The sequence below is a fragment of the Podarcis vaucheri genome (genome assembly GCF_965113315.1).
Source record: "Podarcis vaucheri genome assembly, chromosome: 13".
In the NCBI taxonomy this organism is placed as follows: Eukaryota; Metazoa; Chordata; class Lepidosauria; order Squamata; family Lacertidae; genus Podarcis; species Podarcis vaucheri.
In genome coordinates this window covers 4,084,061-4,107,961 of record NC_138751.1, presented here as the reverse complement: position 1 = coordinate 4,107,961, position 23,901 = coordinate 4,084,061, and the positions used below count along the sequence as shown (strand labels likewise).

The 23,901-nt window shown below is 50.0% G+C and overlaps 2 protein-coding genes across 2 annotated transcripts in view; both read right to left on the bottom strand.

The window, feature by feature from the left end:
- Window positions 1-1,290: 1,290 nt before the first annotated feature.
- Window positions 1,291-16,549, bottom strand: GPS2 (G protein pathway suppressor 2). The gene is made up of 11 exons (XM_082197817.1): window positions 16,333-16,549; window positions 14,640-14,749; window positions 13,782-13,894; window positions 11,340-11,419; window positions 10,238-10,320; window positions 8,360-8,510; window positions 8,158-8,244; window positions 7,115-7,194; window positions 6,028-6,123; window positions 5,679-5,762; window positions 1,291-1,556 (listed from the first exon to the last, which is right to left on the bottom strand). Exons 1-11 carry the CDS (start codon window positions 16,424-16,426, stop codon window positions 1,470-1,472), a joined length of 1,065 nt encoding a protein of 354 aa, XP_082053943.1. The 5' UTR covers window positions 16,427-16,549; the 3' UTR covers window positions 1,291-1,469.
- A 2,014-nt stretch (window positions 16,550-18,563) lies between these two features.
- NEURL4 (neuralized E3 ubiquitin protein ligase 4) overlaps window positions 18,564-23,901 on the bottom strand; it is a gene marked incomplete at its 5' end in the record, with an annotated part of 79,546 nt that continues 74,208 nt past the window's right edge. The window contains 2 exons of the mRNA XM_082197480.1: window positions 18,564-20,396; window positions 22,174-22,384. Coding sequence (XP_082053606.1) covers window positions 20,192-20,396; window positions 22,174-22,384 — 416 coding nt within the window. The 3' untranslated portion in view covers window positions 18,564-20,191. The remainder of the gene's footprint in view (window positions 20,397-22,173; window positions 22,385-23,901) is intronic.

The window sequence follows — 23,901 nt, the reverse complement described above, 5'->3', positions numbered from 1 at the left end:
AGCGGGATATCAAATCCAAAAACTCTTCTTTTCTTTTTTTACAGTTTACAGTCATACCTCATGTTAGTTCTTTCAGGTCTGCGGAAAGGATTACTTCCGGGTTTCACCGCATGCGCAGAAGCGCAAAATGACGTCACACGCATGCACAGAAGCAGCGAATCGCAACCCGCAGGTGCGCAGACATGTCGCTGCAGGTTGCGTTCTTTTCATGTTCTTTTCATGTTGCAAACGCAACCAGAGGTACCACTGTATAAAAATGTGGAGGTTTCATAAAGATATGTGCCTCTCTTTTTTGTCCTGACCCATGAGGTTTTACCTCCTGCGTTGAAAGTTTCATAGAATTTTTGTTCAACAAACTACCTGGAATATTTGTTTTTGATGACTGTGACGACGGCAATTCTTCAAAGCCAGCTCCGATAATTTAAAATTTCCTGATCTCATCATGTGTTAATGACTGAGTGGGGCGTAGGGAGAAAAGAAAGATTGCTTGTCACGTTACGCTCAACCTTACTGGCGAGGGACCAGTGTGTTGCAGTGTGTTTAACGGACAAAATGTCTCAAACCAAGGCCGGTGGCTGTTTGTACCCCACGCCCATTAGTGAAACCGGCACAGGGGGAAGCAGGCTTTTTGCCTCTCCGTATAAAATGGAGGGCAGTCCTTTTATGTACAGAAGCAGGAGTGGAAAACACGACCCGTAGGTCAGCTGCCGTCCGAAAAACATTTGTAGCACCTCTTAGAACAATGGGCAGTAAGTTTACATACATTTCGCTTTTAACCTGACCTGTGAGGGCGCTTGAACTACAGCTACTTTAGGTGCAAACACACAAAAAAAGCTGCTTTTCCTAGAAATGGGGGACTGACAACAGGAAAGCACTTTGGACCCTTTGCTCCTGGCAGGATTCAGCTGAACAGGCCTTTAGGTCTTTTCCCACTGACCTGCCCCAAAGTTTGAAAACGGCCTGTTTATACTCTGGTGGCCTTCAGACATGTTTGGACTATAACTCCCATCAGGCATTAGCCAAGACGTCCGGTCCAGAACGTGATGGGCACCAGCTTGGGAGAAGTGTCATACTAAATTATGAGCGATGTGTGCAAAATTTGCTTGCTTTGCATACGCTTGATTCCTTCTCTCCCTCCACTTAGAAATACAAATGAGAGTCCAGTACCTTCCGGTCAGCTCTTACTGCCCAAAAGTTCTTGCTAATGTTTAGCCAGACTCTCCTGATTTCTGTTATTGGGGCAAGGTAGTAAGAGGGACGGGAACAGACCCAGGCACCGTTGAACGCTCCTCGAATTATACAAAGTTTTATTTAGAGTGCAATCTCTGTTTTCACAAATTACAGCAAAGAGAGAAGGGGAGAATAAAGCCACACACATGGTCATCCCACGTATATTTTCTTCCTTTGCGCTGGGACTTGGGCTGAGGTTCGGGGGGGGGGTGTCGAAACAACAAGAGAGTGGGGGGGGCTCACTTGTGGTAGAAGCGCTGGCCCTGTTGCGGGTGCTGGATGAATGGGTGCCGAGGTGCTGGCTGTGGGGAGGCCTGGAAACCAGACTGCAAGAGGGGAGAAAGAGATGTTAAAGGAAAGACGGTTTCAGTGTACAGTGGTGCCTAGGTTCCTCAAACACCTTGCTTCCCAAACACCAAAAACCCAGAAGGAAGTGTTCTGGTTTTCGAACGTTTTTCAGAAGCAGAATGTCCGATGCGGCTGTCGGCTATTGTTTCCGGGGCGCCTGCACCAATCAGAAGCTGCCCCTTGGTTTTCAAACATTTCGGAAGTCAGATGGACTTCCAGAACGCATTAAGTTTCATGCTTTTGTTTTTGCTATTTGTTTTGCGTTTCTGTTTTGGGGGCTTTTTCGGTTAATTTGTTTTTTGTGACTGTGTGAAACCCAGTCTACTGACTGATTGATTGATTGATTGCGTGACTGTGGAAATAGATAAAAGCCCCCGCATCCAAACAATGACTATCAGAGCAGGTAAGGATTTTTAAAAAAATTTTATCATTACAATACTGTCTTATTTTATAGTACAGTACATTGTTTACTGCTTTCAATTTACAGATCAATGGCCTCGTTAAATAGTAAAATTCATGTTAAATTGCTATTTTAGGGGTTGTTTTTAAAAGTCTGGAACAGATTAATCCGTTTTGCATTACTTTCTATGGTAAAGTGCCCCTTGGTTTTGGAATGTTTTGGTTTTGGAACGGACTTCTGGAACGGATTAAGAACCAAGGTACCACTGTATATGAATTAACGGTCACAACCGGAAGGTTGTACAGCAATCCCTCATCTTGCGCAGGGGCTAAGTGGAAATCGTGGAGAATCCAACCCTTAGAATTGCCTAATGGGGGGGAGGGAGAGCGAGAGACAGCTGGTGTACTGAGCCGCCCTTGCCCAATGCCCAGCAAACAAGGCAGGGAGCTAAAACGCTTTGTGCCAGCATAATCCCGGCTCTCCGCCTGACTTGGGACTCGACTTGTGCTTTTCCAATCAGCCTGCCTTCAACCCTGTGTGGCTGACATCGCACCCATCAAGTGTGCAGCAAGACGAGGGATTTTCAGTTTTCAGGCTGCTGGGTACTGGGTGGAAACTCCCAGTACGTTTCCGAGCACAACTGAAAGTGTTGGTGCTGACCTTGAAAGCCCAACACGGCCTCAAAGGCCCAGTAGACCTGAAGGAGCGTCTCCACCCCCATCTTTCAGCCGGACACTGATTTCCAGCTCTGATGGCCTTCTGGCGGTTCCCTCATTGCGAGAAGCCAAGTCACAGGGAACCAGGCAGAGGGCCTTCTTGGTGGTGGCGCCCGCTGTGTGGAACGCCCTCCCGTCAGATGTCAAGGAAATAAGCAACTACCAGACTTTTGGAAGACATCTGAAGGCAGCCCTGTTTAAAAGGTAAAGGGACCCCTGACCGTTAGGTCCAGTTGTGGCCGACTCTGGGGTTGCGGCACTCATCTTGCTTTACTGGCCGAGGGAGCCGGCGTACAGCTTCCAGGTCATGTGGCCAGCATGACTAAGCCGCTTCTGGCGAACCAGAGCAGCGCATGGAAACACCGTTTACCTTCCCGCCAGAGCGGTACCTATTTATCTACTTGCACTTTGACATGCTTTCGAACTGTTAGGTTGGCAGGAGCAGGGACCGAGCAACAGGAGCTCACCCCGTCGCGGCGATTCGAAGCACCAAGTCCTAAGCTCTGTGGTTTAACCCACAGCGCCACCCGCGTCCCTAAAGCCCTGTTCAGGGAAGCTTTTAATATTTGATGAATTATTGTATTTTAATATTTTGTTGGAAGCCGCCCAGAGTGGCTGGGTAAACCCAGCAAGATGGGCGGGGTATAAATAATAAATAAATTATTATTATTATTATTATTAGTCTGGAGGGGCCCTGGGGTGCCAGTCAGGCTGTGGACAGTCAGTGTCTCCGCATGGACACCCTGCTCCTGCCCTGGGCCTCCATATACATATATAAAGTTCTCTCCCGGCCAAACGATCACCTCCTCCCAGCCTGATCGAGTGTGCCTTCATGAGTTTATCATCTGTGTGCTAAATCAAGCCAGCCAAGGGCATAGCAGGGAGGAATTCTTGGTGCCGGCCTGTGGAACTCCCTTCCCCTGGAACCTTGCCAAGCAGCCAGCACTGTAAACCTCTCCATTTCTCTCTCTGTCCCTCCCCAACCCACCTTCCAGTCTACGCGGAAAGGGTTCCAAACAGCAGAGGGTTCAGAACATACCAAACACTGACCACGACGCAGTTTCCCTCCTGTTAAGGGGCGCAGATTATTTTTTAATAAAAGGAAGCCAGCCAGGCCGTTCACACTGCCCACACCTTTGGCGATGTTGTGCTTCGGTTTGTTTAACTGCTGCTGCTGTTTTTCATACCGAAACTAGGCTCAAGAATCCTACTGATAGTTTTGTGCTGGCTTGTTTGTTTGATCGGTTTATCTTTTTAATAGAAAGGTAGATTAAAAATCCTGAAATTACGAACAGATTGTCTGAACTCCTTTCCCCGAGGAAGAGTCAGAAATACAGTTGTGGTTTTTTTAAAAAATTAATACAATGGAACCTTGGTTCTCAAATTCCGAAAACCTGGAAGCATTCCAGTTTTTGAACGTTTTTCAGAAGTCAAATGTCTGATGCGGCTGTCGGCTATCGTTTCCGGGGCGCCTCCACCAATGAGAAGCTGCGCCTTGGTTTCCGAACATTTCGGAAGTCAAATGGACTTCCGGAACGGATTAAGCTTTTGTTTTTGCTATTTATTTTGCGTTTTTGAGGCTTTTTAGTTTAATTTGTTTTTGTGACTGTGTGGAAGCCAGTTCAGCTACTGATTGATCGATTGTGCGACTGCAGAAATGGATAAAAGCCCCTCCATCCAAACAATGACTATCATCAGCGCAGGTAAGGGGAAAAAAATAATTAATTCTGTCTTATTTATAGTACAGTACATTGATTATTGCTTTAATTTTATGGATCCATGGTCTCATTAGATAGTAAAATTCATGTTAAATGGCTGTCTTAGGGGTTGTTTTCCAAAGTCTGGAACGGATTAATCCATTTTGCATTCCTTTCTATGAGAAAGTGCGCCTTGGTTTTGGAATGGACTCCCGGAACGGACTAAGTTTCAGAACCAAGGTAGCACTGTAAAACAAATACAGTGTTGTATTCTAGTAAAGGTAAAGGGACCCCTGACCGTTAGATCCAGTCGCGGACGATTCTGGGGTTGCGGCGCTCAACTCGCTTTATTGGAGCCGGCGTACAGCTTCCGGGTCATGTGGCCAGCAGGACTAAGCCGCTTCTGGCGAACCAGAGCAGCGCACGGAAACACCGTTTACCTTCCCGCCGGAGCGGTACCTATTTATCTACTTGCATTTTGACGTGCTTTTGAACTGCTGGGTCGGCAGGAGCAGGGACTGAGCAACGGGAGCTCACCCCGTCATGGGGATTCGAACCGCTGACCTTCTAATCGGCAATCCCTAGGCTCTGTGGCTTAACCCACAGCGCCACCCGCGCATTCTAGTAGCCCCGCATAAATTGATGCATCAACATTGGCAGCATCCGACAGGAAGTGTGATTGGCGGTGGTTCTGCTGGGGATTGGCCTTTTCAGTGGGGGCTCCCCATCTGTGGAATGACCCCATCCTCAGACTGTACAGAGGCCAGAGGCTCACTAGGGAGGAGAAGCACTCTGCACGCGCTCAGAGATACTGCTATCCGACCTAACCGGAAGAGCCCGCGACCAGAAGGAGAAGGAGTATCAGGAAGAGTGGATTAAATTGAATGATTATTTAGTTTAATATGTTAAGTTAAATTAACTGAAAACAGCTTGCAGATACTTAATTGGCTGAGGATTTTATTTATGTTAAGTGATGAATTAATATGTTTAATTCCATAATGTGAAGATTTAAGGATGTTAATGTTTAAGTTACAATTTCATAAGAATTGTGATTTGGAAAACCGTTAAAAGGACATGCAATGAAATTCAACCAAGGAGAAGCGAGGAAGTCACTTAACAAAGTTAATAAGTGTAATTTTAAATAAGATTACGATTTGTTTGTCTTGTGTGTTTGTTTATAAAATTGTGAAAACCAATAATTTTTTTTAAAAAAAACAACAACCCAGAGGTACTGCTGTGGCTTGGGATTGAGCTCTGCTCCCCCCACCCACCCAGCGAGATACTTACTGTGTGGGGCTGCTGTGGGGCAGTTCCGTGGGAGAAGCTGCCTGGAGAGGCTGGGCGGGCCGGGTGGGTGTACGCCAAACTGGGCTATAAGGGAGAGAAAGGGGGTGGGGGGGCCAAAAATCAGCAAGCGGGAGAGAGCAGGAGGGAAAGGGGCTGGGCGTCGCGACGGAGGCGGGAGAGTCGCCCACCTGGGACGAGGAAAAGGAAGGCAAAATTCACAACAGGCCGAAAACAAGAGGAACCATGACAACACATTATGGGCACGGAAAACCGCGTAACTGGGAAGCGAAATAAAGAGGGGGAGGAGAAGCAGGAAGAGGGGCAACACGCCTTCAGGTTCTGAGCTTACCTTGGCAGCTGTCTGCATCTGGACTGGGATTTGGGGGGCTTGGAGAAGGCCCTGATTCGGGTGCAAGGCTTGGGGGTGCATCGGACGTAGGGTCGACTGGAGAGGAAAGGAGAGAGCGGAGGAATTAGACCACCTCCCAAGGTGAGAGGGAATGCACTCTGCACATGCGCTGGTTATTTCACGGCCGAGTCCCGGCAAGCAAACGTTCTTCCCAGGCTCCTGTCCGAACTTAAAATTTACCCCTGTGCAGTTAGAAACAGTCAAGAACGGCTGCATTCGCACCGCTGCGACGCCATTTTTATACAGTCATGGCTTTCCCCCAAAGGATTCTGGGAGATGAGGGTCTTTATTTTTTTATTGGAGACCCGTATCTTCCTCAGACAAGTATTTCAGAGTGGTCCTGTATACCTGAAGGAGCGTCTCCACCTCCATCGTTCTGCCTGGACACTTGTGTTCTAGTAAAGGGAAAGGGACCCCGGACCGTTAGGTGCAGTCGTGGCCGACTCTGGGGTTGCGGCGTTCATCTTGCTTTACTGGCCGAGGGAGCCGGCATACAGCTTCCGGGTCATGTGGCCAGCATGACTAAGCCGCTTCTGGCGAACCAGAGCAGCGCACGGAAATGCCATTTACCTTCCCGCCAGAGTGGTACCTATTGATCTACTTGCACTTTGACGTGCTTTCGAACTGCTAGGTTGGCAGGAGCAGGGACCGAGCAATGGGAGCTCACCCCGTCCTTGCGGGGATTCGAACCGCCCACCATCTGATCGGCAAGTCCTAGGCTCTGTGGTTTAACCCACAGCGCCACCCGGGTCCCATACTGACTACTTAGGTTTGCGGCTGCTTCCCTGATGACGTACCACTGCCGTTTGGTTTTTAAAAATATTGTTAGCCATCTCGTAAGACCTCTGTGGGATAGACCAGTCGGTAAGAGCATAGGGTTTTCATCTCGTGGCCACGAGTTCAAGCCCCACGTTGGGGCCAGAAGATTCCTGCATTCCAGGGGGCTGGCGACCCCCCGGGGTCCCTTTCCAACTCTACAAAAGAGTACGGACGTTTTCAGAGAGCGATGCTGCGGGTGTGAACTCACCGAATCGGTAAATCCTGACTGCTGGTTTGCGTGCTCCAGTTGTTTCTGCAGAGGGATGGCTGTGCTGGGAGGAATGAAACCTGGAAAGGGAAGGTTGAAAGAGCTAAGCGTGAGCCTTGCAAGGAAAGAAACAGGGCCTGGGAAGAAGTGTGGGGCTGGTTCATTTTCTCTTTCCTTTTCGGACATCATCTCCCAGTGCAGCTGCCCTGCCATCTCATGTCCATGGAGGTGCAGGTCAACTCTGTGTCCAGGGCAGCTGTCTGCCAGCTCCATCTGGTACGCAGGATGAGACCCTTCCTGCCCGCAGACTGTCTCACCAGAGTGGTGCATGCTCTGGTTATCTCCTGCTTGGACTTCTGCCATGTGCTCTACGTGGGGCTACCTTTGAAGGTGACTTGGAAACTACAACTAATCCAGAATGTGGCAGCTAGAATGGCTGGGAATGGCTGCCAAGACCACATAACACCAGTCCTGAAAGGCCTACATTGGCTCCCAGGACGTTTCCGAGCACAATTCAAAGTGTTGGTGCTGACCTTGAAAGCCCTAAACGGCCTCAAAGGCCCAGTAGACCTGAAGGAGCGTCTCCACCCCCATCGTCCAGCCCAGACACTGAGGTCCAGCTCCGAGGGCCTTCTGGCGGTTCCCTCCCTGTGAGAAGTGAGGTAACAGGGAACCAGGCAGAGGGCCTTCTTGGTGGTGGCGCCCTCCCTGTGGCACACCCTCCCATCAGATGTAAAGGAAATAAACAACTACCGGACTTTTGGAAGACATCTAAAGGCAGCCCTCTTTAAGGAAGCTTTTAATATTTGATGGATTATTGTATTTTAATATTTTGTTGGAATCTGCCCAGAGTGGCTGGGGAAACCCAGCGAGATGGGCGACGTAATAATAATAATAATAATAATAATAATAATAATAATAATAATAATAGGATTTGCCAACCTCCGGCATGCTCTGGTCCATGGGGTCACAAAGAGTCGGACATGACTAAACAACTGCAGACTTATTATTATTAAGATTTGCCAGCCACTCTGCAGACTTACCAGGCTGAGCGGTGGGGAAGTGGCTGTGGATTGCGTAGCCGGGCTGCTGCTGCGGCAAATACTGCATGGTGGGGAATGCAGAAGGCCCTGGAAGGGAAAGGAGAGGGGGGTGAAAGCCCGGCCTGCTCTGCCCCCGCCACCCACGCCGCGGAGGGAAAGGGGTGCAGCGTGGCACCCAATCGCCCACGGGCTCCATCCTCACCTCGGATCGACTGGCTGCTGGCGTAGCTGACGGGCACCGTGTGCTGGCTCTGCCCCACGGCGTAAGGGCTGTGCCCGGACTGCCCGCCCTGGTACTGGCCGTGCTCTGCCGTGCTGGCGGGGAAAGTCGGCTGCGTGGCAAAGTGGCGAGACTGGGGAGACAAAGCACGCACAGAGACGTCCCTTATTTTTACCGCCAGGCGCACCAAATCTGCCCCACAACTAACCGCTTTGTCTTATTTGCCATCCGACGTATTTCCGTGTTTCCCTGCCGTAAACGGGCCTGTGGCGCTCGGAAGGAAGGGCGGCAATTCAATTTAATTAGTAACTATCGTAACAGCAGCAACAGCAAAGGCAGCGCTGGCACCGTCCGCCATTTTGAAAGGGGAGCCATTTTGTGAGGGAAGAACTAACCGTTTTGTCTTGTTTATATGGGGCATAAGCAGAATACTGCACTTGGAAGCAGCATCCAGGAGGAAACCGGAAAAATATCTGGGAAAATCCAGACGCGTGGCAACCCATGTTGGCAGTGTTGTTTGCGCCGATTTCCCTTAAAAATAGCTCCAGAACGTCCATTTTTGTTGAGATTTTGCCAAAAACAACCCCCACCCCGCAATAAAAAGCTTAACAACCTTTGTGTCCAGATTTTGAAACGTGGCAACCCTAGTTTATCATGTTATGTGGTTTTGTGCTGTAAACGGGCCTGTGGTCGTTGGGATCGAGGGCAGTATATAAATTTAAATTAACAACCACCACGACAATAGAAAAGGCAGCGCTGCCACAGCCCGCCATTTTGTGAGGGAGCATTGGGAAGAGAACGTTTGACTCTGCTCATGAAAAGCAAAATATAACCACTTCCTGGGGGAAAAGAAAATTGGGCTCAGCCCCTGGCACGGTTCTTGCTTGCTTAGGCACGCCTGCCTTCGTGGCATTTTAACGGGCAATTTTTATTACGTATCATTTGTTTTAGACGCATGGCTTTTACTTCTACTCTGATAAATCTTACATCAATTTGGCTTTATATATCAGGCATACGCAACCGGTCAATCGCGGGGCTTTCCTGGCCCCAAAAAAACTCCACAATGGTCAATCCAAAGGGTAGATCGCTGCCGGTTTTTTTATATAGTGGGAGTAGATCACAGTCTCTTGGGCATGAGTAGGCAAACTGAGGCCCGGGGGCCAGATCCGACCCAATCGCCTTCTCAATCCGGCCCACGGATGGTCCGGGAATCAGCGTGTTTTTACATGAGTAGAATGTGTCCTTTTATTGAAAATGCATCTCTGGGTTATTTGTGGGGCATACGAATTCGTTCATTCCCCCCCCCACCAAATATAGTCTGGCCCCCCACAAGGTCTGAGGGACAGTGGACCGGCCCCCTGCTGAAAAAGTTTGCTGACCCCTGCTCTTGGGAGTTGGACATGCCTGTTTTATATTATCAGTTTTTTAAACGAATATTTCACATTGCATTTTGCAAACTGCTTAGGACGTTTCTGCTGATGAAGCAACGTGCCCCTCTTGCCAAATAAATCACCGTATTTTTTGCTCTATAAGACTCACTTTTTCCCTCCTAAAAAGTAAGGGGAAATGTGTGTGCGTCTTATGGAGCGAATGCAGGCTGCGCAGCTATCCCAGAAGCCAGAACAGCAACAGGGATTGCTGCTTTCACTGCGCACCGTGATCCCTCTTGCTGTTCTGGCTTCTGGGATTCAGAAATATTTTTTTTCTTGTTTTTCTCCTCCAAAAACTAGGTGCGTCTTGTGGTCTGGTGCGTCTTATAGAGCGAAAAATACGGTAATAAATCCTTCGAGGAATACTATGACTTCAGTGTTGAATAAAGAGATCTGGTCTTTCCGGGAACAACTGGGGAGAGGCACTCACTGTGATCACTGGAGGTCCAAACATCTGCTTGGCTCGATCGGCGGATATCAAGGTGCCGGCCCGGTTATGGCCCCCGGGGCTCCCTGCGGAGAAATGGAAGAAATCCCATTGACATCAACCCCTCCAAGCCGTCCAGAGGGTGAGAAAACTCCTTCCCAAAGGGGTGGAGGGTCAAGTCTTCTCTTTCCTCCAATAAAAGACTCTCTGGGTGATGTGACGCACTATTTAATTGGGATCCGCCATTATGGGACAGAGATAAACAGTCATGGGGGAGGCGAGCTCTTAATTTGTTATCATATCTGTGCTTCAAGCCCAAATTGGCAAATCTCCCCTGAAAGACTAATGTTTGATGCAACCTGTCTGAGAAAATGAATGAGCAAACGCCTAGATTTTATTTCATCGGAACTGAGAGAAGATGGCGTCTGCCACCACAGGAGGACTTTTGGATTGATTTGGCATAAACACCAGCGTGTGAGGACATATTGCAAACAACAGACTTATCAGCTGCCAAAAAAAAAAAAAAAGGAGAGTCATACAAACTTCACACAGAAGCATATTACTGCTCACTTCAACTCGCCTGTGGAAACAACTCAGAGGCCATGAAGAAAGGAAGAATAACAACAGGAAGATTTAAAGAAGGAACTATTGGAAACTCAATGCAGTAGAAACGTAAGATGATTGGAACCCCACTGAACTTGAAGCATGGGAAGCCCCAACAAAAAATTATAATTTGGCAAAATATTTGGACTATATGAGAGGTATTTGTATAATTTGGAATATGTAATGCGATCTGATCAGATTGTTAAAATGGAAAACTTAATAAAAATTGTTTTTTTTAAAAAAAAAAGTCTTCGCTTTCCTCCGCTCTCCCCTCTGCCATACCTGCAATCCTAACAAGGGTGGTACCTCAGAGGTTTTATACATGGAATGTCCTGGGTTCGAGTCCCGACATCTCTCGCTAAAACTGGACCGCAGGTGGAGACTGGAGGCCCAATTCAGCACAAGGTGACTTTGGGCGGGGAAAGCACACCTGCCTGATCCGTGGCTGAACTCTACGCGAATCCTCTCAATGCACCGCCGACGCGGCCAGAAAGAAACGCACCTTGCATGTTGAGGATGTGAGCCCCTGCGTGGACGGCCATTCCTTGCTGGTAAGCGGCTGCCGTCAGCGTCGTCATGTCGCTGTGGACAGGAGGAAGGAGGTCAATAAAGCGCCTGCAATAACAGCGGCGATGAAACCCAACTCAGAAAGAAACGGATCTTTGCCGGCGCCTCCTCTCGCCATTCGCTGCCCCTTTTGCAGAGGGCAGGGGAGAACTGCGTCAGTCGTGGGCTGCCTTCACAGTTTCCCACACATAGAGATTTTTGCGTACTGCACACACACACAACACAATTCACGAAATATTGCCAGGTCAAAAATTATGAAACTGGTACAGTTGTACCTCAGAAGTGGAACGGAATCCGTTCCAGAAGTCCGTTCTGACTTCCAAAACATTCGGAAACTAAGGTGCAGGTTCCGATTAGCTGCAGGAAGCTCCCGCAGCCAATCAGAAGTTGCAGAACCCACGTTGGACGTTCGGGTTCCAAAGAACATTTGGAAACTGGAACACTCACTTCCGGATTTGCGGCGTTCAGGAACCAAAACGTTTGAGTCACAAGGCGTTCAAATTCTGAGGTACGATTGTATCATGATCTGGACTTCAAACCGGTTTTGGACGATATATGAACGTAATTATTTTATTTTATTCTTTTAATTTCTATATCACTTTCTATTTTTAAGAAAAAGTTCAAAGCAGTTTACAGCAGGGGTCGGCAAGGTTTACCTCACCTGGGTGAGTTCACTCCTGCGGAGATCGCTCCATGGGCTGGATCGCGTCAACTGAATCCCCGCTCTGCGCTGTGTTGGTTTAGTGCAGTGTGCAGGGACTCGCTGAGCAAGCGGCTTGGTTCAGGGGCGGCTAGTGGGCCGTTTAAACAATCCCCATGGACCACTTACGGCCCATGGACCACAGGTTTAAAGGTAAAGGGACCCCTGACCATTAGCTCCAGTCATGACCGACTCGGAGGTTGCATGCTCATCTCGCTTTATTGGCCGAGGGAGCCGGCGTACAGCTTCCGGGTCATGTGGCCAGCATGACTAAGCCGCTTCTGGCGAACCAGAGCAGTGCACAGAAACGCCGTTTACCTTCCCGCCGGAGCGGTACCTATTGATCTACTTGCACTTTGACGTGCTTTTTAACTGCTAGCTTGGCAGGAGCAGGGACTGAGCAACGGGAGCTCACCCCGTCGCGGGGATTTGAACCGCCGACCATCTGATCGGCAAGTCCTAGGCTCTGTGGTTTAACCCACAGCGCCACCCACGTCCCGACCCCTGGTTTACAGCATATTAAATCAATAAAACATAAATAAAACAATCTGAAGAAAATCAAATATACAGTCAAAGCAACATAACATCGCCCAGCCCTATGTGGAGGCCAGCACTCCAAGCACGCTCACACCACAGAACAGGCTGTGGGCAGTTTTATTTTCAATTCCTTGCCTAATAACTCCTAAGCACGGAATTCGCCTTTTTCTTTTAGAAGACATCTTTTAGAAGACAAACTTTTAGAAGGCATCTGAAGGCAGCCCTGTTTAGGGAAGCTTTTAATGTTTAATAGTTACAGATAGACTGGAAAGAGAAGCTGCTGAATTGCAACTCATTACCAAACTTAAAACCATGGAGAGACCTGGTCTGAACAAAGACATTGGATTCTTATCTCACTATACATGACTAAGCCATTTCTCACCTTCTCACCCCTTGCCTTTTCCTGTAAGACCTATTGCAGTCATTAAGAGTCGTCAACAGGCTCATCTCAGCTATCTGCCAATCTCCCATTCCCACCACCCTTCTGAGTAATACCCCTCCCCACCTTCTCACTATATAGAAGGATCTGGCAACTTCTGTTTCAGTGTATCTGAAGAAGTGTGCATGCACACGAAAGCTCATACCAAGAACTAACTTAGTTGGTCTTTAAGGTGCTACTGGAAGGAATTTTTTTATAATGTTTAATAGGTTATTGTCATAGAATCATAGAATCATAGAATCATAGAGTTGGAAGAGACCACAAGGGCCATCGAGTCCAACCCCCTGCCAAGCAGGAAACACCATCAGAGCACTCCTGACATATGGTTGTCAAGCCTCTGCTTAAAGACCTCCAAAGGAGGAGACTCCACCACACTCCTTGGCAGCAAATTGTGTTTTAGTGTTTTGCTGGAAGTCGCCCAGAGTGGCTGGGGAAACCCAGCCAGATGGGCGGGGTATAAATAATAAATTATTATTATTATTAATTATTATTAATTATTATTATTAATTATTATTATTATTATTATTATTATTATTATTATTATATTATTATTATTATTATTATTTTTCACAGCGGCCAAACACTGGCTCGACATCTCCACGAGGCTCCTGCTCGGTCACAGCCAGTTCAGAACCCACAAACATCAACACACAGTTAGGCTTTCGCCCTCTGCATCGCTAGACGCTTGTGATCTCGCCAACCTTTGCTCCTTGCGCCGTCGTTTCTCCTCCTCGTGAAGCACTTTTTTCAGCTGAAGGAAAAGCTGGTGCTTCTCCTCTTGTAGGGCGAGCAGTTTCTCTTCCAGCTTCATGATCTGCGGGTGGAAAAGGGGTCGGAGGTGAGCTGGGATGTCTCCAGGGACGGAGAAGAAGACAATAATAATAATAATAATAATAATAATAATAATAATAATAATAATAATAATTTATTATTTATACCCCGCCCATCTGGCTGGGTTTCCCCAGCCACTCTGGGCGGCTTCCAAAAGAATATTAAAATACTGTGATACATCAAACATTAAAAGCTTCCCTAAAGAGGGCTGCCTTCCGATGTCTTCTAAAAGTCTGGTAGTTGTTGTTCTCTTTGACATCTGGTGGGAGGGCGTTCCACAGGGAGGGCGCCACCACCGAGAAGGCCCTCTGCCTGGTTCCCTGTAACTTGGCTTCTTGCAGGGAGGGAACCGCCAGGAGGCCCTCGGAGCTGGGCCTCAGTGTCTGGGCTGGACGATGGGGGTGGAGACGCTCCTTCAGGTATACTGGACCGAGGCCGTTTAGGGCTCGTTAGGATTTGATATCCTGCCTTTCACTCCCTTTAAGGAGTCTCAAAGCGGCTCACATTCTCCTTTCCCTTCCTCCCCAACAGCAAACACTCTGTGAGGTGAGTGGGGCTGAGAGACTTCACAGAAGTGTGACTGGCCCAAGGTCACCCAGCAGCTGCATGCGGAGGAGCGGAGACGCGAACCCGGTTTCCCAGATTACGTGACTACCGCTCTTAACCACTACACCACGCTGGCTCTCTCACGCTGGAGGCCTCCCAAAACACAGGGCCGCCCCACAGACCTGCTCCTTCGTCTCCTCCAGGGACATCCGCTCTTCCATCTCCTTCTTCCGACGCCTCTCCTGTTCCTCCTTCATCTTCTGTTCCATCATCTTGTCGACTTCTTCCTCCTCTGCAGGACGAGGGGGAAAGGCATAATAATAATAATAATAATAATAATAATAATAATACTTTATTTATACCCCGCCCATCTGGCTGGGTTTCCCCAGCCACTCTGGGCGGCTTCCAACAGAATATTAAAACACAATAATCTATTAAACATTAAAAGCTTCCTTAAACAGGGAAGAATTACCTTCCCGAAATGCAACTTCCATGGAGCCTCAACTCAGTTCAAGACTTCTTCAGGTTCTGCACTACTTAGGCAGGAAGAACCAGTTGCACAAATATAAAATGGCGGACACCTGGCTTGCCAGTAATCCTTGTGAAAAGGATCTAGGGATCTTGGTGGACCACAAGCTTAACACGAGCCCACAATGTGATGCAGCAGCAAAAAAGGCCAATGCTATACTAGGCTGCATCAATGGAAGTCTAGTGTCCAGATCAAGGGAAGGTAAAAGTAAAGGGACCCCTGACCATTAGGTCCAGTCATGGCCGACTCTGGGGTTGCAGCGCTCATCTCGCTTTACTGGCCGAGGGAGCCGGCGTACAGCTTCTGGGTCATGTGGCCACCATGACTAAGCCGCTTCTGGCGAACCAGAGCAGCGCATGGAAACGCTGTTTACCTTCCCGCCGGAGCGGTACCTATTTATCTACTTGCACTTTGACGTGCTTTCGAACTGCTAGGTTGGCAGGAGCAGGGACCGAGCAACGGGAGCTCACCCCGTTGCGGGGATTCGAACTGCCGACCTTACGATCGGCAAGCCCTAGGCTCTGTGGTTTAGACCACAGCACCACCCGCATCCCAAGGGAAGGAACAGTCCCGCTCTATTCTGCCTTGGTCAGACCACACCTGGAAGACGGTATCCAGTTCTGGGCACCACAATTTAAGGAGGATACTGGCAAGCTGGAATATGTGCAGAGGAGGGTTACCAAGATGGTCAAAGGTCTGGAAAACAAGCCTTATGAGGAACGGTTGAGGGAATTGGGTATGTTGAGCCTGGAAAAGAGGGAACTGGGAGGAGATCTGACAGCCACCTTCAAATCTCTGAAGGGCCGTCGCATGGAAGATGGAGCAATCTTATTTTCTCCTGCTCTGGAGGGTCGGATAGATTAAAGTTGCAAGGAAGGAGATTGGGACTAGACTTCAGGAAGAGTTTTCTGACCGTAAGAGCCGTTTGACAGGGGAAGCATCTTCCTGGGATGAGGATGGGCTCTCCTTCCTTGGAGGTTTTTAAGCAGAGGGTGGAAGGTCTTGGAAGTGTCAGCTGGGATTCCCGCATTGCAGGGGGTTGGGTTGGATGACCTCTGGGGTCCCCTCCAACTCTACAATCCTGGGATTTCCCCCCAGCAGGTCACCGGGGGTCGGCCGCTGCCTCCTCCCAGCCTAGCCTACCTGGCACCGGGTTGGGGTTGCGGGGATTGCGCGCCGCCTTCAGCACCTTTCATTGCATGCAAATGAAAATACAAATGCAAGTACATGTAAATACATGCAAATGCAAGTACATGCAACTGCATGCAAATGAAAACAGAAATGCAAGGACATGCAAATGCATGCAAATAACCCCCCTCCCCCGTCTCTCTCTCTCTCTCTCTCACCCTGCCGCTTCCTCTCTCTCTCCACCATGACGTGCCGGTGCAAGGCGCGGGCCATGGCCGAGCTCAGCTTCGGCCTCTCCAGCAGCGCCGGCATGGCGGCCTCTCCGGCTGCCCGGGGCGCCCGGGACCCGAGGCGGAGAAGGAGGCTCCTCGGAGGCCGCGGGGAAGGAGGAGGAGGAGGAGAAGCAGCAGCCCGGGAGAGGCGACGCCAACACCCCGCGCGGCTTCCGCTTCCGGGTCACAGCCGCCCCGCCCCCCCCGCCGGGGACCCAGGAGTCCGGGCAGGCTCCACCCCCGCAACTGGCTGAAGGGGACCCAGGAGTCCGGGAGAGCGCTGCCCCCCCTCCCGCGACTGAGAGAGGGACCCAGGAGTCCGGGACTAGCTGCTAAAAAAAAATGGGGTGGTGGTTCTAATTTTAAGCTGCTATTGTGCTTTTCGCCAGAAAGAGACAATGATTTTAAATTATGTTTATGATATGTGAAAAAGAGATATTCGAGAAAATAAAATAAGCCCGATTTTTTTTTCTTTTCTTTTCCAGCTTCCCTGGAGTTGCAGATAGAAAACCTTTGTTGAGTTCGAATCTGGAGACCAGTCATACCTGCTTCTGTGATCTCCCTTCGCTAATGCAAGGGGCTGAACATTGTTTGATTTGATTTTCCACATTTCTATGCAGAAGACACTAAAAATGAATTTAAGGCAGGCTTCTTCAACCTCGGCCCTCCAGATGTTTGGAGACTACAATTCCCATCATCCCTGACCACTGGTCCTGCTAGCTAGGGATAATGGCCAAAACATCTGGATTAAGCCCGGATTAAGCTGTGAACCCCATCTCTAGACTCAAGTTCTGTACTTGTGTAAATAAACCATCTATCCCAAAGACATCGCAATTCTCCGCTGTGACTCATTTCCCAAAAGCAACCGCAAACCTTGGGTGCCTGGAACTCCCCTAAACCTTGTTCCACTCAAGAGATTTTGGGCGGCATGCAATGATTAATTAAGGAAGGAAATGTGCTTTCCCACCACGCCCACTCGCAAAGTCTCCCTGCAGCCAGAGTCGGGCCCGCCAAGTGGCAAGGAGTGACACAGGCTCAGCGCCTATGGAGATGTCCTAAAGGTAAAGGGACCCCAACCATTAGGTCCAATCGTGGCCGACTCTGGGGTTGCGGTGCTCATCTCGCTTTATTGGCCGAGGGAGCCGGCGTACAGCTTCTGGGTCATGTGGCCAGAATGACTAAGCCACTTCTGGCGAACCAGAGCAGCGCACGGAAACGCCGTTTACCTTCCTGCCGGAGTGGTACCTAATTATCTACTTGCACAAGTGTGCTTTCGAACTGCTAGATTGGCAGGAGCAGGGACCGAGCAATGGGAGCTCACTCCGTTATTGCGGGGATTCGAACCACTGACCTTCTGATCGGCAAGTCCTAGGCTCTGTGGTTTAACCCACAGCGCCACCTGCGTCCCACCACGGAGATGTCCATACCTTCTTGCAAATCACGGGGAAGGCCTGTGGCTCGGGTGGCAGTGCAGCTGCCGGGGGTACAGAAGGCCCCAGGTCCAATGCCCGGGTTAGGGTGAGAAGATGCTGCCAGTCTGTGCTGGGATGCAAGGCAGCTTTCGGATGCTGCTTCCAAGCTCTTGCTGACCCAGTGGTGGATGGGAAAAGAGCAGAAAGGGGCCACCCCACCCCTCTGCCCTTCATTACATCCACAATCATCTGTGGCGCCACCCCAAAATAAGGTATTTCAACGAGTCCCATGCAAAGCAAATTTTGCGGCATTTGGGACCTTTTCGTTTAAGGGACGACACGATAGAAGCTTACAAAATTAAGCGTGCCAAAGGGAAAGTTTTCCTCCAAACACAGGAAATCGTGGGTCTCCCGTGAAGATGAACGGTGGAAGATTTAGGAAAAGGAGGAAGACGTACTTGCTCATCCAGCAACTGCGGAACTCCCTGCCACAGGAGGCCAACTCGGGTGGTTTTAAAAGGGGATTGGAAAATTCCCGGAGGAGGAGAGGGCTATCGGTGGCTGTGCTCTCCTGCCGCAGCTGAAGCCGGCAGTGCTTCTGGGTACGAGTTGCTGGAGACTGCAGGTGGGGGGAGAAATCTTGTGTTCGAATCCTGGGTGCAGGTTTCCCAATGAGGCATCCGGTTGGCCACTTTGAGAAGGGGGTGCTAGACTGACCAAGCAGGATCTTCTTGGGTTGTAGGAAAAAGAGACACGGACACTGAACCAGCTGAATCCTGGTTTATAAACCCTTGCAAGGAAGTTGGGGAGAAACGCACTGTACAACCTTTGAAACTTTTGTTCAAAAAAAAAGGGGGGGGGAAAGGGAAACGAAGTTTTTTTACAGAGGTAAAAAAAACAAAACACCCCAATGCATGTCATTTTCCAACAAATAAAGTGAAAAAGCAGCATAAATATCATTTAAAATATATATAAATCAAAGGGGGACGGGGTGGGCATTAAAAGCCATATACCCTTTCGCCCCTCAAGAAAATTCACATTTTTCTTTAAATTTTAATTTGACAACCAACACAAGGTTTTAAATAAATAAGGGAAGGGAGAGGAGAGGGGGGAATAATAGGCTTGAGAAGGAAAAATGGGTGTTCACACACACTTGAGAAGTGAGTGCTGGGCTCCTTCAGGATAAAAAGAGCAAGGAAAATTTTTTTTGGGGGGGGAGAGGGCGATGTGCTTGTTGTACGGGGAACGGGGGGGGGGTCAGAAGAAAGGAGGAATCACCGGAGTCTTCTCTGGAGAGAAATTGTGGTACGGGTGGCGAGTTCGAGAAGCTGGGTGTGAAATTTGATAAATCCATGTCTCTTCTCTTAGGTGGGAATAACTGGAGGGAAATCGTGGTACGGGTGTTGAGTTCGAGAAGCTAGGCGTGAAATTTGAGAAATCCATGTCTCTTTCCCCCCCGGAACCCACCCTTGAAACCTTCCACGGGGTTAAGTGCTTGTTCACAGGCTGCGTTAATTAAACACACACACGCACCATTCCACACCTTATTCCACGACCTTCTTGGGGGCGGTACACAGAGTTGGTGCAGAAGGCTGAAGAAAGAGGGGGGTGGTGGGGAGGATGAAAAAGAAGGACCCCCATTAAAAACACGCACGCGTACTAAGGAGCAAAGAGACCCACGCCTGGGGGGCGAGTGCGAATCTGCACCTCTGCTTTCTCTTCCGGGGAGGGGGCAGCGGCTGGGTCAACCCCTGCCCCCTTTATGCCACCCTCCTGAAATGTCGATCCTGTCGCAATGCAGCCGTCGAAGAAAAAGAGAGGGGGCCGATATCACCCTCCCCCCCAAACCCCCCACTTTCTATCCTTTCCCAATGAACAGACTCAACACTGCAGGGGAGGGCGAGTTTGGAAGGGAGGGAGGAAAAGGGTGAATTTTGCCGGTATAGAAACTCCTGGGCGTTCCAGAAAGAGCCCCCGCACCCCAGAATCTGCAAAAGTCCTTTTGTGGCAACTAATTCCCCTGCCCCGCTTACCCCCAAACCCCCCTCCCCTCATGCTCTTAAATACAAGGCTCAACTCAACACTCCCCAAACATACCAAACCCCCCCCCCCAAGTTTAGCTTGTCTCTGTGCAAAAAAAGGAAAAATTGGGGGGGGGGTAGAAGAAGCAGCCGTCTGTGGCCACAGGGGGGCGACGCCGTCCTCTGCCCCACTGGGGGGGGGCAGTCTCTTGTGCCTGTCGATCGCCGTAGCTGTCGTCCCCCCCCCCCGTGTCTGTGCGTAGTAGGGGGTCGGGGGTTTTGTTTTTTGGCAACAGCCGCTACCCCCGCCGCTCTTCCTCGCCGAACGCCGTGGCGTCATCATCGTCAGCGCTCCTGGGCGGGGAGCGGTCCTTATTCCACGCGGACAAGGAGCCCGTAGAGGACGGTAGCACCTTTCTCCTTGGTGACCCACTCGATGTCGGCGCTGCTGAAGCGGGGGTCCAGGGGCTCGGGGGCCGCCAGCGACTGGGCGCAGACTTTGTAGGACCCGGGGCGGACGCACACCTGGAAGGCCACCTGGGCCGAGTGCTGCCGGTGGGACTTTGGGTCTTTGAATCTGCGGGAGAGAAGGCGGGCAGAATCAGGGGGCCGTGAGGTCGGCAGGAGCACCCAATAATAATAATAACATTTTATTCATATCCCAGGACACAGGTGGCGCTGTGGGTTAAACCACAGAGCCTAGGACTTGCCGATCAGAAGGTTGGCGGTTCGAATCCCCGCAACGGGGTGAGCTCCTGTTGTTCGGTCCCTGCTCCTGCCAACCTAGCAGTTCAAAAGCACGTCAAAGTGCAGGTAGATAAATAGGTACCGCTCCGGCGAGAAGGTGAACGGCGTTTCCGTGCGCTGCTCTGGTTCGCCAGAAGCGGCTTAGTCCTGCTGGCCACATGACCCGGAAGCTGTATGCCGGTTCCCTTGGCCAGTAAAGCGAGATGAGCGCCACAACCCCAGAGTCGGTCACGACTGGACCTAATGGTCAGGGGTCCCTTTACCCTTATTTATATCCCGCCCTCCCCAGCCGAAGCCAGGCTGAGAGCGGCTAACAACAATAAAAGAAACACAGCATTCTAATATCAGTTCATTTTAAAATCAATTCAAAATCAAATTCATGGCAACCATTGGGCTAGAGTTCTGTGAGGGTTACCAAAAGAGGGGGTCAGACTGAGTCCAAACCAAAGGCCTGGTGGAACAGCTCCATCTTGCAGGCCATGCGGAAAGATGTCAAGTCTCGCAGAGCCCTAGTCTCTTGTGACAGAGCGTTCCACCAGATTGGGGCCACGGCTGAAAAGGCCCTGGCTCTGGTCGAGGCCAGCCTAACCTCTCTGTGGCCTGGGACCTCCAGGATGTTTTTGTTTGAAGACCATAAGGTCCTCCGTGGGACATACCAGGAGAGGTGGTCCCGTAGGTACGAGGGTCCTAGGCCGAATAGGGCTTTAAAGGTTAAAACCAGCACCTTAAACCTGATCCTGTACTCGACCGGCAGCCAGTGCAGCTGGTATAGCACCGGGTGAACGTGGTCTCGCAGCGAAGACCCTGTAAGGAGTCTCGCCGCTGCATTCTGCACCCGCTGGAGTTTCCGGGTCAGTCTCAAGGGCAGCCCCACATAGAGAGAGTTACAATAATCCAGTCTGGAGGTGACCGTCGCGTGGATCACAGTGGCTAGGTCAGGGCGAGAGAGGTGAGGGTCACCTGGCCCCCTGAAATTGGCCTGATCCTATCAACTGCCTTCAAGTTACCAGAGGGTTTTGGGGGGGAGGGAGTAGGGGCGGAGATCTCTAAATTCTTGGATTTTGAGAATCCGTTTCCCTGCTTCTCAATCCAGATGAACAGTATCACCTGGACGGTCTCCCTGCTTGCTTTCTCACCTGCTGCCAAACGGTCTGCTCCTTTGAGATGGAGAGGAAATAAGAAGCCCATTTCTCCCTCCCTTCCTTTTTTATTCCGTTTACTGCTTCCACAAGCTTCTCCTCCTTGTCGATTACAACCACCCTTGAGGTAGGTTAGTCAGAGAAAGGCAGCGACTGCCCCCCCCCAAGCTGAGCTGCGGGATCCGAACCCTGGTCTCCCAGCTCCTAGGGTCAGACACTCTCAATGCCAACGTTTCTCAAACCCGGACCCCCAGCTGTTGTCGGACTACAACTCCCACCATCCCTAGCAGCCAGGGATGATGGGAGTTGTAGTCCAACAACAGCTAGGGGACCCGGGTTCGAGAAGCGGTGCTCTAACCACTGCGCCACACTGCCCCCCCTCCCACCAGCTCCTCGGCCAGGCTTGCCGAAGGTCCCAGTAACAGCACACACACACACACACACACACACACACACCAGGATACGTACTGCACTTTGGTGGCGAAAGGCTCCAGTCCGGCGTAGCGCAGCGTGGGAGACAGCAGGACGCGCTGAGGATCCTCGCGCCCGTGGGAGCTGTTCTCCTCGGGCTCGTGGTACCCCCCGCTGCCGCCCCCGCCACCCACGCCGCCGCCACCTCCGCCGTTGCCGCCTTGCGGGTCCGCCTTGACCGGGCGGCAGCTCAGGATCGACGTGCTTCCTGCGAAGAGCGGGGACGAAGAGACACAAGGTGGAATCAGCCTCTCCCGATGGGCTTACGGGGGAAGCGGCGATTGCTTGTTCCCACTGTTAGGCTATGTATTTGGTGCCTCCGTTTTCAGTGTCTAGGCTGTAAACCGCCCTGCGGTCTTTGGATGAAGGGCGGCGTATAAATCTCAACAACGATAATAATAATAACAACGCAAAAAGCAAGACCTGACATCATGGGTAGACAAACTAAGGCCCGGATCTGGCCCAATTGCCTTCTAAATCCTGGGACGGTTCTTGCTTGCTTAGGAAGGCCTGCATTCATGGCATTTTAACGGGCAATTCTTATTACGTATCATTTGTTTTAGACGCATGGCTTTTACTTCTACTCTGATAAATCTTACATCAATTTGGCTTTATATATCAGGCATACGCAACCGGTCAATTGCGGGGCTTTCCTGGCCGATCGTGTGATCCTGGTTGATCAGCCCCCCCCCAAAAAAAAACTCCACAATGGTCAATCCAAAGGGTAGATCACTGCCAGTTTTTTTATATAGTGGGAGTAGATCACAGTCTCTTGGGCATGGGTAGGCAAGCTGAGGCCCGGAGGCCAGATCCGACCCAATCGCCTTCTCAATCCGGCCCACGGACGGTCCGGGAATCAGCGTGTTTTTACATGAGTAGAATGTGTCCTTTTACTTAAAATGCATCTCTGGGTTATTTGTGGGGCATAGGAATTCATTCATTCCCCCCCACCAAATATAGTCTGGCCCCCCACAAGGTCTGAGGGACAGTGGACTGACCCCCTGCTGAAAAAGTTTGCTGACCCCTGCTCTTGGGAGTTGGACATGCCTGTTTTATATTATCAGTTTTTTTAAACGAATATTTCACATTGCGTTTTGCAAACTGCTTAGGACGTTTCTGCTGATGAAGCAACGTTCATTTTATTCATTCATTTTATTTCCCCATTCAAAATATAGTCTGCCCCCCACAAGGTCCGAGGGACAGTGGACCAGCCCCCTGCTGAAAAAGTTTGCTGAGCCCTGTTCCAACCCCTATACCACACTGTCTTCCACACTCTCTTGGGGATGTCTAGATCGGTAGCTTGCACTGCCCTCTGAGGTTTGAGTTCGTGTGTGCTGAGGTTTCCACACATGGCTACTCCATGTTGCCTTTATTTATTTTGTTAAATAAATCACGACACAGAGCAGTACAGTGGGACCTTGGTTCTCAAACTTCATCCGTTCCGGAACTCCGTTCCAAAACAAAGGTGTGCTTTCCCATAAAAAGTAATGCAAAATGGATTAACCTGTTCCAGACTTTTAAAAACAACCCCTAAAACAGCAATTTAATGTGAATTTTACTATCTAACGAGACCGTTGATCCATAAAATGAAAGCAGTAAGCAATGTACTGCAGTCACACAATCAATCAATCAGTAGCTGGACTGGGTTCTACACAGTCATAAAAAAGAGCAGTAAAAACAAAAACACAAAATAAATAGCAAAAACAGACAGACCTTGCTGTAACA